Source organism: Centrocercus urophasianus, unplaced genomic scaffold, assembly GCF_019232065.1.
Source record: "Centrocercus urophasianus isolate 14NV4802_14NV808 unplaced genomic scaffold, USGS_Curo_1.0 seq_17, whole genome shotgun sequence".
Lineage (NCBI taxonomy): Eukaryota > Metazoa > Chordata > Aves > Galliformes > Phasianidae > Centrocercus > Centrocercus urophasianus.
This window is the reverse complement of record NW_024884722.1, coordinates 4,810,298-4,827,122: the sequence shown is the minus strand read 5'-3', so window position 1 is coordinate 4,827,122 and position 16,825 is coordinate 4,810,298. Positions and strand designations below refer to the sequence as shown.

The window sequence follows — 16,825 nt, the reverse complement described above, 5'->3', positions numbered from 1 at the left end:
GCTTGTATTGGTGGATGAAATACTCAACACCTCCAAGTCCTTCCCTGCAAAGTAATCCATTTATCACTCAGTGTACAGATGTTTGGGGATTGCCTTGACCTTGCACTTGGCCCTGTTGAATTTCACATGGTTTGCAGAGGCCTGCCTCTGAAACTTGTCAAGGTCCTTCTGGGTGATATTTCTTCCTACTTAAGTGTTATCTGCACCACAAACTTAGTACTTCTTGATGTATACTCAATCCTGCCATATATGTAATGACTGATGATATTAAATAGTTCTGGTCCCAATGTGGACCCTTGAAGGACACCACTCATCACTGCTCTCTACCTAGACATCAAACTGTTGACCACAGCTCTTTGAATGTGGCTTCCAGCCAACCGGTTTCTTTTCATCATACAGCTTAGAGACAAGATTGTTGTGTGGGACTGCATTAAAGGCCTTCCACAGGTTGAGGCAGATGACTTTGCTTCCTCTTTCCTTGTCCACCAGTGCTGTTACCATTGCAGTTTGAAATGCCCTTTGTTATGTACCTTTGGTAACTGGTACATAATTTCTTCAGTGTAAAACATCTGCTGCATGTGATTTTTCTACTTCCACAATACTTTGCACACTTTTCCCACAGGAATATAATGGGATAATGGAACTTCTTTAAAGTTGTAGAATATAGACTTTTAAAAACCATTTTCCTGTATCAATGAAGGTTTTAAAAAGCATTGGTGTAGGATAGGAGAGTATTATAAAATTAATTAATGCACGCTATATCGTAATTAATGGGAGGTAAGGTTTTAAATGATCATAAGTTTTCTGGTTTTTTTTTTTTGAATTTTTTTCGTTTCTAATTTTTTAAAAAATATGTATGTATCTTCAATTGTTATTCTCAGTTTTACAGAATTTTTGGATCCATTCCAGCGGGTTATCCAGCCGGAAGAGATCTGGCTGTATAAAAATCCTTTGGTGCAATCAGACAACATACCTACTCGTCTTATGTTTGTAAGTACTGCATTTCATGATCGTTTGATAGCTGTAAACTAAATCCACTACTGTTTGATAAGCAGTGAGAAACCTTTCATAAGAACAGTTTGTTCTTTTAATTCTAATGACCATTATTTTCTAAAACAGGAATGTCCTGACTAGCTAAATATGGTGAATTGTGGAGAGTGTCTAAAAACCAGTAATACCAGATTGACGGAATTTAGGAATGTTGAGTCTTAAGATTAAGATTTAAACTAGTGTTAAGTAGAGAGATTCTAGAGAAACAATTAGAGAAGCTTTTAGAATTAGCTGGTTGTGTGACCTCACTAAACCTCGTTATTAGGTTAAGTGCTCTTATTAGGTTAAGTGCTTGAATTTTGGAATCCAATTTGCTTTAGGCGTATTAGGCACTGAGTTATTTGTTTCCAAATACTGTAGACAAAACCTTTGTTTTGGCATCTGCTAACAGTCCTGAGGTACCAGGAGTGTATTAAATGCACAATATTGCTGCTACTGTTCTTCTGGTGCCCCCCAGCGTGGCTCATGCTGACATGCAGACTGACTGTCTGATTTCTACTGTTGGTCTGGTTATCAAAATTCATGAGTTTGTTAAGTTTCACTAGCAATATTGATTAACTATCAAATAGGCTATGTGTAAGAGAGTAGTAAGATAGACCAGTGAATAAATGCTAAGAAATTAGGGGATATAGTTTGGCTATTAAAACAACCAGGTCTGTCTGGAGAAGCTTCTTCAGTCCACATTTTTCAGGAAGGGGCATGGCAGATGAGGTCAAATCCTAGTATCCTTGTGTTTAAATGATTTCAGTAAAGCCAGGGTTTCACTGTTCAGACGAAGTACCTGAATTCAGAATAAACACAAATCAGATATGTAATTTGCCTTTTTATTTATTTATTTTTTAAGCCTTAAGTTATGGAATGTGTTAATTAAACATGGAACAACTTAAACATGTTTCCTGTTTATGAGGCAACAATATATTTCGGCCTTCTAAGACAGTGGCTGAAGACCAGGTTTTAGGTTCATTGACTTATTTATATTGCACTGAGAATCAGCTCCATTAAGTACTTTTTCAGCCTAGAGGGATGAATTATTGTTATTTTTTCTGGAATGGAAGACACCTGTTTAAAACAACAGCAACCAAAATGAAAAATGAAATCATTGTGCTACGAAAAGACAGACTCCGAGTTTAATTTTGCTATTTTCTCTTAGGCTGAGTATTACCTTGCTGCGTGGTTTGTCTGATCTGTGTTTATAACTAAAGGCTTTAAGGAGCAATAGTGAATCATCATACAAGAGATTTCTTTGGTGATGAAACTATTTTTGAAACTGGTTGGAGTAATTATTAGTCCTTCCTCTGTACTCTAAGCAGTATCCACTGGGAAGCATAATTCTGAGATGTAAGCATAGCACTTGGGCTTGTCACCAGCTTCATACAGAGCCAGCTCTTGGTGTACTTTATGGCAGCTGGAACTTCCAGGGATCTGTGTCAGTAACTTTTCTGAAATCTGAGTTCTTTCTGGCTCAGACCACAGCAGTATCTCAGTGAACAGCTTCTTAAAGCAAGAACCACAGAACACTTCTATATGGTTTGCACTTCTTTCATTAATTAAAGAAGAAGAAAGAAGAAAAGTCCAGCCATAACATTGATCACAAGCTCTCATTATGTAAGGAATTTATTGCTACTAGTGTTATACTCCAGCATTAAAATATATTGCTATGGCTTAACAGAAGGCAATTTCTTAGATCTTATTTATGAACTTCTGGTTTGTTTTTTTTTTTTTAATATGCTCAGAGCTTTGCATTTAAGATAAATGTTGTGAATACTCTAAATTCTGATACTTACCAATCAGAAGTCAGCTTCATCATCAGGCAAGTCATGAGGACTTGAAGACCTGAGCCTTGTTCTGTCTGTGTAGCACTGAATATTCCTTGTCTTGTAAAGTGCAAGTTACTGTTAACTACTCTTGATGCATGGAAGTTTGAGGAAGCCCCTGACTCAGAGTGTCTTCAGCCAGAAGGAAATGAAGTGCTTATATTTATATTAAAAACACTTGCCATTCTTTAACTTAAGCAAGAGCATGGAAGGTGCTCTATGCTTTTGGCTTCCCTTCTTCCCAGTGAAAGTGCTTTCTGTTTTCACCGCTCTTCAGATACAAGGCTTGGAGCCTCTGCCATATCCACCTTCATCTGACCTTGCATCAGCTCTGGTTTGTTCCAGGACCCTGTTGGGAAAATGTAAATGCGTCACCAGGAAAATGAGAAAAAAACGGATGGCCTGCCTCTTATTCTTCTTTTCCTTCCCATCCTTTGATGATACAGGCTTTGCAGATAGCTTGCAAAGTGCTGGCAAGAGAAAGGAAAGAACAGCAAAAGAAAATGCACAGTAGGACTGAATAGGAAAATAGGTCTGAGCCTAATGCTTTGACCAGCATGACAAATGCCAGTGTCTTATGATTTCCATTGTCCATCTCCAAACTACCATGCTGTATTGGTGCACCACCTTCTTCTTGCTACACTGCAGTAGTCCTAAGGCAAAGGGACTCACTGGATTTTCTTGTAGAATGAGACTCACACCACAGCTCTGTATCCCATGGGGGATAGTACTGGAGTAGTATGAAATGTGTCAGTCACAGCAGTCACATTTGGTACTATACAGTCACAACTTTCTATGCAGTTTGCCAAGAGTGGTGTGCGAGATTCCCTTGAAAAGTGGGATTTCTTCTGCCATGCTGTTCTCAGGAGGGCTCTGAGAAGGCCACTGAAAAATCCTATGAGATCCTGAAGCAAAACAGTATTGTATATCACTGCTGTTCCATGTGCAAATGATGCTGTATGTGGAAGTGGGTTTTATCAAAGTAGACGGAGTGCTTCTCCGTGGGATGTAACTGTAGTGTATCTTTGGCTTGCTGGGATGAATAACGAATGAGATGGGTGGGCTTTTTGTCTGTGTTTCAGCAAAGCGAGGAAATGTGTCAGAATATTTCACTGCTAGAAAATAAAACCTTACAGAAATGTATCTGAGGTTAGTGTTGCTCATCAGGCTGCTCCTAAGTCTGTAATGGATATGAGCCGTACAGAATCATTTTACAAAATAAAGGAAAAGGAATCCTTTTGGTAAGCCAAAACTTTCTGTGCACATTTTGTTGCAGAACAGGAAAAAAAAAAAAAAAAACAAACCCCAAAAAAACCCTTCAGCTAATGCTTTTGTGTGAGGAACAGCATCTAGTTCTTTATCTCTCTACAAGATCCATATGCTTGTAAAATATGGGGAATTCTGTAGTTTTACTAGATTTCCAAAGACTGATTGTGAAGTGTCTTGAAACAAGTTGCTACTTGAATTCTATTCTTCGCTGACTTTTTGCTGCTCCAGCTTGTTCCAAAGATTTCTAAGTCCATTAAGCCACATCTACAGGCCTGTCAGCCTGCCTGTATTGTGACGTGTTCTTCAACGATGAAATGGGGATATTTTTCTTCTTTTCTTTCCTGGTGGCAGTCCTTACTTTTTTGAATAAAACTAACAATTCTAGGATCTGCTTTAATAATTTTTGTTTTACTCCTTGCCTCTGAAAGCAGATATTGAGCTATTGCTGAGTATAGGAAGAAATGAATGTTTCTGAAGTAGCATAACTTAGGTTAAAGCTCCCTTCTGTCTCCAGGCTGTGTGAGTTTCAAGTGAAAATTATGTTGGTTTTTTTTCTTGCGAAAATATGTGGCTTTCTTTCTAAATGTAAAAAAAATAATAATAATAATCTGCAGATGCAGGTGAGGGGAATCTTGTCCAAGATTCGCTACCAAAGTAATAAATGCTGAGTGCTGAGTATGAATCAACATGAAAAGTGTAAAATGGGGATTAGGATTAATCTGTGTCATAAAAGGAAGAAAGGAATTGCAGATCTTTGATCGTGTTCTGAATCAATGTCTCTGTGTTATATTTCGGTGGGGAAGTAAGTTGTGGTTCAGTCTCAGTAAAAACAGGATAATTTTAGTCGGGCTTTGGTTCCCCCCCAAGTGCCATGTACAACTTAATTTTTGCCTTATTTAAAAGTGTCATTTTCACTTTCCTGCAAGTGCTAGAAGGCTTTAGAAGGACCTTGATTTGCTTTTAAAGAAATGTGATTGTGAAGAGGTTTGTAGATTTCAGACAGGAATTTTGCCTACCAGGCTGTCTTTTGCCTCTGTGGTTGAAGGTCTGAGACAAAAAAGATGAAAGGAGTATCTAGAAACAAACTCAGGATTTAAATGGGAAGCTACTAATGATAAATTCCTTGGTATTATAGTTGAGAGAAACTGGTTTGTGTTCCTAGAGAAAGCTGGGATGGGAGGACAGCCTGTAATGTATTAGCACTGCACTGAGTGGGATGCTTTAGAGTTAACCGACACGTTTAATGTCAGTCATCAACTATAGTCCAAATTGTTCTGTGCTGATGCAGATGCTCTTCAGAAATTCAAATACGGTGTTGGATTGCATAGGGTCTTGTGGAGAGCACAGACTGGTTGAACTGCCTCCTGAAGCAATACTTAGTGTGGAAGAACATGCAGGTTCTCTATGGATCAGAGTGTTAATTAAGGGGAATTCAGGGAATTGAGAGTTGGTTGCTTTTTTCATTTATGAAGCTAACACTTTAAATGTAGCTCCAGGCAATTGCAAATCAATTATAGCTCAAAATCTTATTACAGTTTTAATGTATTTGTTGTCCTGTCGTTGCAAAGACGAATCATCCCACTTTGCTTGAGGTCAAGAGTTTGATGAAGATCATTCAGCCTTCCTGCTTAAATGGAGCTAACTGGAACTAATTACTAGTCAGTTGGACTGAAAAGTAATCGATGCTTACACACAATATTTGTTACCTCTTACAGGCAATTTCATTCCTAACGCCACTGGCAGTCATTTTTGTGGTGAAAATAATCCGGCGGACGGACAAGACTGAGATTAAAGAGGCTTTCTTAGGTAACGTATGTCATATTTCAAGATGGAGGTTGTGTGATGTTCCTCAGAGATCAATTCCAGTTGTAGTTTGAGTCACGAAGAAAGCCTGTCTCCATTGCAGTCCATTACAGTAGGTTTCAATGCAGCTGTAGCTGCAAGCCTCCTTGCGATCTCTGATTTTTTGTATGCTTCTAAATGTGTGGATTCTGTGCTTTTCTTACAAAGCCTAGCTAGCAAAGACCAGAATTTTATCAGCTTGTTCTTTCTCCAGGTGCTCTAGCACATGTGTGAGAAGATCCTACTTTTGATTTGGTTTCCAACAGTCATTTGTAGTAAATTCTGAAATGACTTATAGTGATACTTTGCTGTCAAGTCTATTGAGCTGAAGTAAGCTTGAATAACAAATCATGTATGGTAACAGTGCTGAGTTTCACTTTCTGTGGTGTGTGAAGAAAAGGAGCTTTGGATTAATTTCTTCATCATTTTTTCTCACTTTTTAGAAGAGGCTTTTGTTTGTTGTTTTTTTTTTTTTTTTTCCTTCTATTGTCGTCTTCTGTTATGATTCCTCTATAGAACCCCTGAGAAATCTCTGTTCTCAGGTCCATGTTCTCTGCTATTCTCACTTTAAGGAAGCACCAACCTTGATGGTTCTGCAAGGTATCCCTGTTCAACGAGTGCCATAGATGTAGAGCTCCTTGTGGCTTAATTATGCTCAAGTATACTGACCATTGATTTGATTCAGTGTTTTTATTCACCAGATGTGATGCATCTGGTGATGTGAGGCTGATAGGAAGATTCTTTAATTGATAGCCTTGCTGATTAGTGCTGAGATCTAGCATGTAACATCCATAACGAACGAACAAGAAATCCCTCAAAAGGTGAATTTCTTTAGGAATGAATGGTTAAAAGGATGTGAAAATGCTTTGCTCATCACGTAGGTTAGTATAAGAAAGATAATCCAATGCACTGAGGCTAAGCAGCAGTTAGCTTCCTGCTATAGATGCCATTAATCCTTCCTCTTGAAGTGCCTTCTTGACACAGTTGTGCACCTTATGGGTGGGCAGTGTGAATTTTTCCTGAAGTAAATAAAGTGAGGGTAGATGTAATTTTTTTTTTACCAGCTTCACACAGACATCTGATGATCAGATTGCCATTGTAAATGATATGCAACAGTGGAAGAAGTCTGGTTCATTCAGACATGTCATAAACAATGGCTTAATGAAAAGACATGAAAACATGTCTTGGAAAGCAGGTGTCTGTGCATTTACCCATTTTTAAAATAGAGGATGTGCTGTGACAAAGGTGTTCATATGCATTTGATTTTTTGGAATTTTGCATGTTTCTCATGATATGTGATCACTATAAATAACCAAGAGAAAACCAATTAAGAGGAAAAAGAGCATGGGCCTAAGTAGTCACTGTGAGCATAGGTGCTGCAAGTGGAAGACTGTTTAGAACAATATCATTGTCTCTAGAATTTACTTGTTCCTTTTTTTTTTTTTTTTTTTTTTTTGCTTGCAGCTACTGTTAAAATCTGAAAGTCTGAGAGCTCTTATTTTATCTTGATGGAGGTCCTTTTTCTTTTCTTCTTTTTTACCTAAAGAAAGATCCTACAACACACATCTTTATGATCTATAATATCCTCAGGCAACAATTTTATGGAGGTAGGATGAATGCTGCTGAAGTGCAGCATCTGGGGCAGCAGTCCAATGGGAAAATAGCTCGTGCAGCTGTCATGGTCAAAAGCTCTATTACTGCAACTGTTCTGGAAATGAAAGATTTGCCTGATTTATTTACTTATACTTTTTTCTGATGAGGAATAAAATTCAGTGATGCGTGTCCTTTAACAGGGAGCTACATTGAGGACTGCAACATTGGGTTAGTTTTATACTAAAAGAGAGTGGATCTAAGTGCCACTGAAATCAAGGCTGTAATATCTGCAGGCTTTAGATGAGGTTATTTGGAAAGTCTTGGGACTTAGCATGTGAGTACAAATAAAGAATATCATCCAGTCATACCTAGGATGAGAGCTCCTGTTTATTACTCCTGTTTTATTAGGAAAGTTGGTAAATCCTAGGAGGGAAAATGTTGAGATTTTTAGTCAAAACATCCGCGTCCTTCTGAAAGAAAAATAAAAGATTATTCAGTTCTAATTTTAGTCAAAAGGGTGTTATTTAACTTTAAAATAGACTGTTTCATTGGGGCATAGATATGCATATAGCCATGTGTTTTTATTTATGTGTACATAACTTTAGAAGAGGTATATACAGGAATTCTTTACCAAAAGAGCATAAGATTTTAATTTGGTAAATTACAAAAGTGATAAACACAGGACTGATTCTCTAATTATTGTTACTAATTGATGGTTTGTGTCTGTGCAGATGGCATGATAGGAAAATCAGGTTTTGAAGAATAAAAGCAGAACAAAGAAAGTGATTCTTTGGGGTCTACCCTAAGTATGGGTAATTCAGAAAAAATACAGTTGGTTTCAGAGCTCATTCAGTTTTCAGTTCACCGATGGTTTCAGTCTGTAAATCAAATGCTGGAATGCTACAGTATATAGCTTGGTATTTATGTTGCTATTGTTCTGTTGTGTTTTGTTTTTTTTCATTCTGTTTTGTAGCTGTTTCCTTGGCTCTAGCTCTGAATGGAGTCTGCACAAATACTATTAAATTAATAGTGGGAAGGTAAGTCTTGTCATATTATAAATGATGGCTTTAACTTTTAAAGAAACTAAGAAAGAGTTGTCAGGTACAATACATCTTAATAAAAATATAACTGCTGCTCCAAAGCATATTGAGTTAGCAGGGGCCTCTGGAAAACTGTCCTTGCCCTGGTACAGGTATTGTATAACTTTATTATGTGACATCCAACTGTGATGGGAATGTGTACCCTTGTGTTGTGTTATTTGTTTGATCAGTTGGTGGATCCAGACAAATGAGGAGTCTGAAAGGAGAGATGTGAGCATACACCAGTTCATTATGTTGGTAACGCAGAAGGGTCACAGTATGTGGGAGTTTAGATGCTAGTGCCACTAGTCTGCTGGAACAGAAATCAATTGAGCCTTGATATAACCCACTGCCTGCATTTTATATGAAGTATTCTGCTCAGTGTGGTAACAGCAGAACTTAAAGCTGAGCAGTGAGCACGTTCCTTGGTAGGCCGTTCTTTAAGTGTAAATTTGAATGAAGGAATCAAAAAAAAAAATGGTAGCAAGCAAATTTTCTGGAAAATAATTTTCAAGTAGTTTTTGGCTTTTTATCAAAAATTCTCCTGAAAGGGATATAACTGACTTGAATTTGTACATCGTTTAACTGATTAGCTTCAGCTGTGTTGCAGCATTAAGTATTTGTGTTTGGTGCCTGATGGACCCTCTCTGCTACAGAGCTCGTGCCCTGACAATAACAGTACTTGGCACTTTTATTTTAAGGAGTGCTTTTGCAATATAATTAAGAATGTCTGCAACATCTTCTTCAGGCAGACGTGAGCTCATTTTGCCTGCACTTCAAGGCAGCTAGATGCGCTGTCAGCTTGTCTGCGGATGTGGTCCTTCACCTTGCTTCCTGCAAGGTTTATTAGCTCAGCCACTGTGATACCAGCCAAACCTACGTGCTACTGCTCAGCTCAGAGCAGGGCAAAAGAATCTTGGTTTGTTCAGTGTATACACAGAGGCAGCATGGAGGCTGGCAATAGGAATTGGTTGTTGTTCTGGTGACAGTTTCATAACATAAGCTGTCCTGTTCTCAACCAAGCCTCAGTGTGACCTGTGCAACTTTCTGGGGTTTCTACACTACTTTTCTCTGTCCCTGGAAGTGTTATGCATGACTGATTGCTGTAGGGAGGTGCAGCCTTACATGCTCATTTTCAGAGCTGAGATCCTGCGTGCTCTTTCAAATGAAACATGCCGTGGGGAGAGACAGGCTACAACTTCTGCTCTGGAGGACTCCCTGAGGGAGCCTGCCTGCAAAAAAATTTGCCTTAAATTGATTATTTCAGAAAAACGAAACATTTCTGCTTCTGTGTTAAAAGCAGGAAGAAACCTACTCAATGTGAAATAGGCAGTGAATGTAATAATCGCTTTGAGGTTTATGTGTTACTACAGCATTTATATTTTTAATATCCATGGTGTTTTTTGTAGACCGCGTCCCGATTTCTTTTACCGCTGCTTTCCAGATGGAGTAATGAACTCTGAAATGCACTGCACAGGTGATCCAGATCTGGTGTCTGAAGGCAGGAAAAGCTTTCCAAGTATCCACTCTTCTTGTAAGTTCATTCAGATGCAGCGTTTCTTTTGTGAAAAGCTGTATTGTGTCTATGTTTTGGAATGACTCTTTATTTGTTAGATGGTGAGCTTGATTTTTGCTAGAGGGGTGCTTCTGTCTTCAGTCACCACTGCCACAAATTTCCCTCTCCTTATCTTGAGAACCACTTGAGAGCCATAGCAGGACTATCAGTAGAGTGAAATATTATACAGGGTTAAAGAAAACAGTGCTGTTCTAAGGGATACCTGTTTCTTAATGCAGGCCTCTGTGCATCCAGTGCTTGTATAGAATATACTGTTATATTCCACTGAAATATGAAATGTGGCAGAGTGTGTTTGACCAAAGTAGTTTTGACAAGTAAGAGTTAATATCTTGCAAGTACTAGATCTACTAAATCTTTTTCTTTCTTCTCTATTTTTATAATATTCTATTACTAAAATGCTTTTCTTCATGGGAAGTTATATGCTTGGAGGTGAAAGGGATAGGAAGGAATACAGAGAGAGTGTGGTGCATCATTGTGGTGCTGTTCATTGTAATGAAACTGGGTATGAGATGGGTTCAAGAAGTCTCCACAGCTTTGGAAGTTATCATAATTTGCTGGTAGAAGAATGAATTCCTGTATTCTTAGTCTTTTGACAATATCCACGTTATCCACATGGGATATTATGGAATGATCAGCTGCTCCTAGCTAGTGCTGTGAACTGGAAGACATGTAGGTGACTTTGTGAAAACTCAGATCTGATTAAATTAGTTATATTAACTCAGATGTTACAGAGGTTCCTTCCTCTGTCTTGCAGACCTGACTTCTACTGTGTTTGATGTCAGAAGGTCTCATAAAACTTCTTATGATGTGTAAAATAACTTTATTACTGCAAGGTTGGTTTATTGTGCGTGATTTTTCCTTTTTTTTTGGCTGATACTGTTTGTTTCTTGCACTGTTAAGTTTCTGACAACAGCCAGTTAAGTAGCACCAATGCAAACCTTTGGAATTTATCTTCCTGATCTTTCGAACTCATAACTTCAAGTTGTGTAACTGAACAGAGTTACGTAATAAGTCACTTAATGAGATGAATGAAATTCTAGGCTGATCTTGTTTCCTTTTTCTTGTTTGAGTTCCCAAACAGTTAAGAGAGTACTAGATGTTTGTGGCAAGCTTATAAGCTTTATAGTCTTAAGTGGTAAACCAACCCAGCTGTGTCAAATTTTGTTTATTAGTTTTGATTCACATTGGAGAGACAGTAACAGATTATATCCTATGCCACTTAGAACAAAAGGTACTTACTGCTATCTTTAGACTGTCTTCAGATGCTGACTGTCATGTTTAATTGCAATTCTCTTGGTTCACTGTGTAACAACAAAAGCTTAAAATAATTAGAAGTACACGCTGATGTACCTAGAATCTGCAGGTTACCCCACAATAAACAGCAAATGTTATAATTGCTCACTTTATTGCAGTGTAGCAGTTTACTCCTTAGGGCTGCAAAGTTTAATCTAGGGAGATGCGTTTGGGTGTGCTCAGTCTGGAAACAGCCTGTGTGTGTGTGTGTGTGTGTGTGTGTGTGTGTGTGTAGTGCTCTGGGTTGTTCTGACCCATGTCAGAGTTCTCTTATCAAGGCTGCTTGTCACCTTGCATGGTGTGCTGTTGCCATGCCAGTGGGGCAGCTCACAGAACGCACTGTGAGGTTTTAATTGTAACTGCCATTGGTTTTTATCAGCACTGAGTTATGTTGCTGCAGCTCACAGAAAATTCAATAGGAGTAGAATGATGACCCAGTGGACTTAGATTAAAAAAAAAAAAAATAGTAAATTTGAGTGGCTTTCCCCTTCCCTGACTAGAACAATATTAGCATGTGGCTGAGTTGGCTTTATTTCCTGCCGCAAAGCCTTTCGTTATCATGTGATGAGAATGAGGAGATATTATATATGCAGTAGCTTTTATCTGTTTGCAAGTGTATGTGAAATTAAGGCAATTCTGAAGTTGCTTGAAGTACTTAAATATTATAACGTCAGGCTCCAAATAGTTAAGTCTGATAAGGTTATGTATTTTGAATCCACATGTATTTTATTCTTCTAATGGAGAAGGAAGCAATTGCAAATTGATATGCATGGGATGCCATCCCTTTTGCCTTCTGTGAAGCAAAATTATTTAGATGGAGGTTTTTTCATTAGTATTTTATCAAGAATAATTTATACTTGTGTTAGTATTTATTTTCTTGATAGACATTACTGTGGGAAACACATTTCACTGCCTTCCTGGATGTGTGAAGCAATGAGGATGTTCAGCATATTGTCACCTCTGTTCAGCATTTGTTTCTGTAATTCTGCATTTTCAGTCTTTGGCTTTGTGTAAAACATAAACTACATTTCCCTCGTCTTTGTAAAAAGTAAAGTAAAATAAAAATTATTCCCTCATTAGCTTTAAAAATTTACCCTTCCTGCCTTCTTAACGTGCTGTTAACTGCAGGTTTTCCTTCCATAAGTTCAGTACAAGACTTTTTTTTCCCTTTGCTACTTTTTCCCTTCCTACAGCATGAGATCACTACAAGATAAAGTGAAGGAGTTCCATTCTTCAGATTTCAATTGTCCTGTTTGGTGTGGAATTTGTGAAGTGACAGCAAAAACGATTTTGGTTACTGTTTTTTTGATTTGGTTACTGGCTTTTTTTTTTTTTTCACAGCTGAAGAAATTTTAATGGGGAGAACGAGGGTTGATGTTGAACTCCAGTACCTCTTCTGGAATTACATTTAAAAGTATCCAGCTGTAGGTTGGCATTTTCTACTTAACTGGAACATGGGAAGAAAGTGAATCACAAGTGAAAGCTTCCAGACTGCCTGTATAGAAAGATTAGAAGCTTTAGTAGAGAGCCATTTTCATCCTGAAACTCATTTTTCTTGCACTGCTCCTTGGACAGGCTGTCAATCAAAGGCTTTGTTATATCAGGATCTAAAGCATCAGCCACGCAAAATGTGGCCTTTAACATGAAAGTCCGTGTTGCTGTGACTGTTGTATGATAGAAATGCACTACTGGGATGTGTAACAGTAGTGGCAGTGCTGGCACCCCCAGATGGCCAGACCTGACCTTGTGTAGTCAAAAATAATGTTGTGAACTACCTGTATCCCACTTGTGCCCTGAAGGAGAGTTCAGTTTCCTCGTTAGAGCACAGATAATGTTTTTGTACTTTTTTTGGTGTTTTTTTTTAATTTTTTTTTTTCACTTAAATTCCCTTGTCTTTCATCTCCCTGTACCAAGCAGGTTGTATAAAACGAATTAAAAAAGTGTGGAGCACAGACTGTTTTGTAAGGTAAGAGACTTTCAGACAGATGTGAACTGCATCTTTGCCTGAAATGAAAGAGGTATTTGAAATAGGAAAAGAGGTTTTAAGCCCTTTGTGTTCATATTCCATTAAGTGAAGAAGCAAAAAATGCAAGCTGAGATTGGAAAATTTTACAAGTTTATTTTTTATTATTTTTTTTTTTTTTACAGCAGTTTTATAAATGAGCTGCAGATCTGTAGCTGATATGCCATGGTTATGACAGGAGTGATGGTTGTAATGTAGAGGCAGATGAGAAGAAGACTGTGACTGCTAAGGTAGCTGTGATGTTGTTGTCTTACCAATCAGGTGCCTGTAAGATGGGGAGAACTGAAGGAGCAAAATTCTTTTTTCACTTTATGGTTCTGATGATATCACAAATATAAACTGGTCCTGTCAAATATTGTGGGTTATGTGTTGTTTTTATTTTGTGTATTTTTTCCTACTTTAAATGAGAGAGCTCAATTAAGCTGTTGATCCCTTGCTATGCAACAAACAAAAACAGATAAAACAAAAAATTCTTTGCGAGCTTGTACACAGGTGGCTTTTGAGAATATTTCCTGCCATCTATGTCTTTCTGGAAGGTTTGACCAGGGAGTCTGGCACCCTGACATCTTACAGAATTAAATCTGGAAACATACTTTGTCTTTTAGGTATATGCATAGATTCACAGATAATGAAGATAGTAAAACCTTCTTGTATCACTTGTGCTGTGTCAGTTCATTGCCACATGCAGATATTCATGACAAATTTAAAAAACAAAACGTTTTGCTATATTAATTTTAAACATTTTCTATTGTAGCATTTTCCTACAGCTGAAAATTACCTTGATTGGCATGCGGTTTGTGAGCTTCCTGTAGGATAAATACTTCCCTCTGGTCTAATCTTGAGCCACCTAATTGGATATCTCTTTTCTGATCTTGGTATCTCATTTCTAATTGCTCTGAATTCATCATGCTAGTATGATTTTCCTCTATTAAGCTTTGGTTGAATATTATGGATTACTGCATGCTCCAGTAATATTCTGCATAGTTTTGAGGTTTTTTTCCTTGTTGTAGTAACTTCCTTTTCTCATCAAGAATGCTAATAAGAGATCCAGAAAATATTTTTGGGCTACTGCACCATGAAGCTCTCCAGGTATCAAAACCATTGGGAAACATCTGATCACTTCTGAAAATCATCTTTGACCAAAACAGATTTCAGTGTAAGAACATGTGCTTATCTAGGCTAGATACGTGTGGACTATTTGTACACTGACTGATAATTGATTTTAAAGTACTATTTTCCAGTAACTAGATTTCTTCAGGTGGAGAAGTTGAGTGTTGTGTGTACGATGAAAGTGGAGAGTTGCAAGTTGAGGGATACTGTAAAAGAATGAAAAACAATTATCACAAAAAGTTTTAGAAGCACAAATTCATAGAAATCCACATCTTTTTCCAATTACTGCCTGCAATTAACTCCCTTAAGCTGCCATCTGTGAAGATTTTGATTCAAAATTATGAATCCAGATCATCTCCTCAAATTGGTGGTACCAAGTTTTGCACTCAGCTCTGAATCAGAATGAGGAAGACCTGCCACATGGCATTTTAGTTGCATCTTTGACCCAGAATTTGTCATTGAAATGAAGATATGCCACCAATGCCAAGTACAAATGTGCTGCAAATATGTTTTATGGGTCTTGTGTGCCTATGGCTGTGAATGATGTGGACTGGGATGGCAGAGGGTTGAGAGAAACAGCACAGTGAGATCAGTGTGGGACTCTTACTGTCATAACCTGAGTTCTCTTTTATGTGTTGAGTCTTTATTGGGTACTCATAAGAAAATGCTTTTCTGGGAGTATTAAACTGCTAAATGTACGTCAACTTTGTGTCTCTTTCAGCCCACAGCTTACAAATACCTCACAGTCTCCATAGACGGGAAGGAAAATAATCAACAAATGGTCAATTTCTATGTTTTGGTTTTATCCATTTTCTATTAGAAATTCTTCTTTCACAAGTACTGTTTCTTTCAAACTGTGTGGTTTTGTTTTTTTTTTTTTTTTTTTTTAGCAACTTGCACTTTCCTTACCAAAATGGCCTATGTGGTGATATGCCACTGTTTAGGTAATTAACATTTTCCATGGCCAGATTTGCAAGAGTTTCACATTTCAAATTGTAACATTGCAAGGAATTGATTTTTAATTTCCCTATTCAGGGTGAGCCTTTTCAGGTATAAACTCATCACAGATTAAGGTAAAATGTCCTTTTGCAGTATAGAGGGTAATTTCAGTTTTTTTGCAGTATAGAGGGTAACTGATCAGAATCAATGCCAGAACTGAATTAGCTGGGGAATTTTCTGTTCTGTTAATATTTGTCTTGCTACATCAAATAAATGATCAGCAAACAAAGTTAATGGGAGCAGTAATCTAAGAATTAGAGTCTTGATACCTACCTTACACTTTAGTACAGCTACTGCCTTTAAGAAAACTTTGCAAGTGGAGCATGTAACACGATGTAGATTCTATTTATATTAAAAATAGGATATGTACATGATAAGAGTATTGAATGTGATGTCAGCCATGCTTATTTGGTGGGAGAAAGAGCAGTGTCTCTAGAAAAGAAACAATAATAGAGGAAAAAAAAAAAAGGATCATTATTTTCTGCTGGCCTAATAAATGAGATTATATCCTTGGACCATTTCTGAATAGTAATTTTCTACTTTAAGTAGCCAGATTCCATTATGAATGACTGCAGCAATTGCTCAGCCTAGTAACAAGCTTTAAAAAAAAACAAAAAAAAAAAACAAAAACAAAAACAAACAAACAAACAAAACTATTCTGCAGAGATATTTCAGTCCTATCTGTGACCAAGGAGAGAAAAGGAGTCCCAGCTGCCTTTACTCATTGCATTTCCATGTCTTCCTTCAGAAGGAGTATCAGCCCCCACATCCTATTAGGAGTATGTATGCCTTTCCTTCCAGCTCTGACCACATTTCCTAGAAACAGAGTTCCTATTAAATTTCACAAGCTATCAAGACTGTATGTTGAATTACTCAGTTGCCGACTTATTGAGCAGCTCTAATGCATATTATTGTATTAATCAAGGTTGCTATTTAGCTGCCATTCTCTTTGTGCACAGATATAGCCATGTAGCTATGCTGTTGTTAATACCACTTATTTGCCTGAGGCTATACCAAATCTTAAGGTGAAAGGGAACATCCTTATCTTTCCATTAATTTCTCTGAAAACGGTAGTCTTGCTTTCAAGCTGCATGAGGGATCTTTGCTTCTCAGCAGCACGCAGCCTTTTTTGTTAAGATGGCTGAAAAACCTGAGGTGTTACATCTCTCTGCTATCC

At 37.6% G+C, this 16,825-nt stretch overlaps 1 protein-coding gene across 1 annotated transcript in view; it reads left to right on the top strand.

Annotated features, from left to right (window-relative positions):
* PLPP4 (phospholipid phosphatase 4) overlaps positions 1 to 16,825 on the top strand; it is a 47,038-nt gene that overhangs the window by 15,656 nt on the left and 14,557 nt on the right. Inside the window, exons 2-5 of the mRNA XM_042818340.1 lie at positions 882 to 990; positions 5,849 to 5,939; positions 8,542 to 8,605; positions 10,057 to 10,181. Of these exons, the coding sequence (XP_042674274.1) occupies positions 882 to 990; positions 5,849 to 5,939; positions 8,542 to 8,605; positions 10,057 to 10,181 (389 nt within the window). The remainder of the gene's footprint in view (positions 1 to 881; positions 991 to 5,848; positions 5,940 to 8,541; positions 8,606 to 10,056; positions 10,182 to 16,825) is intronic.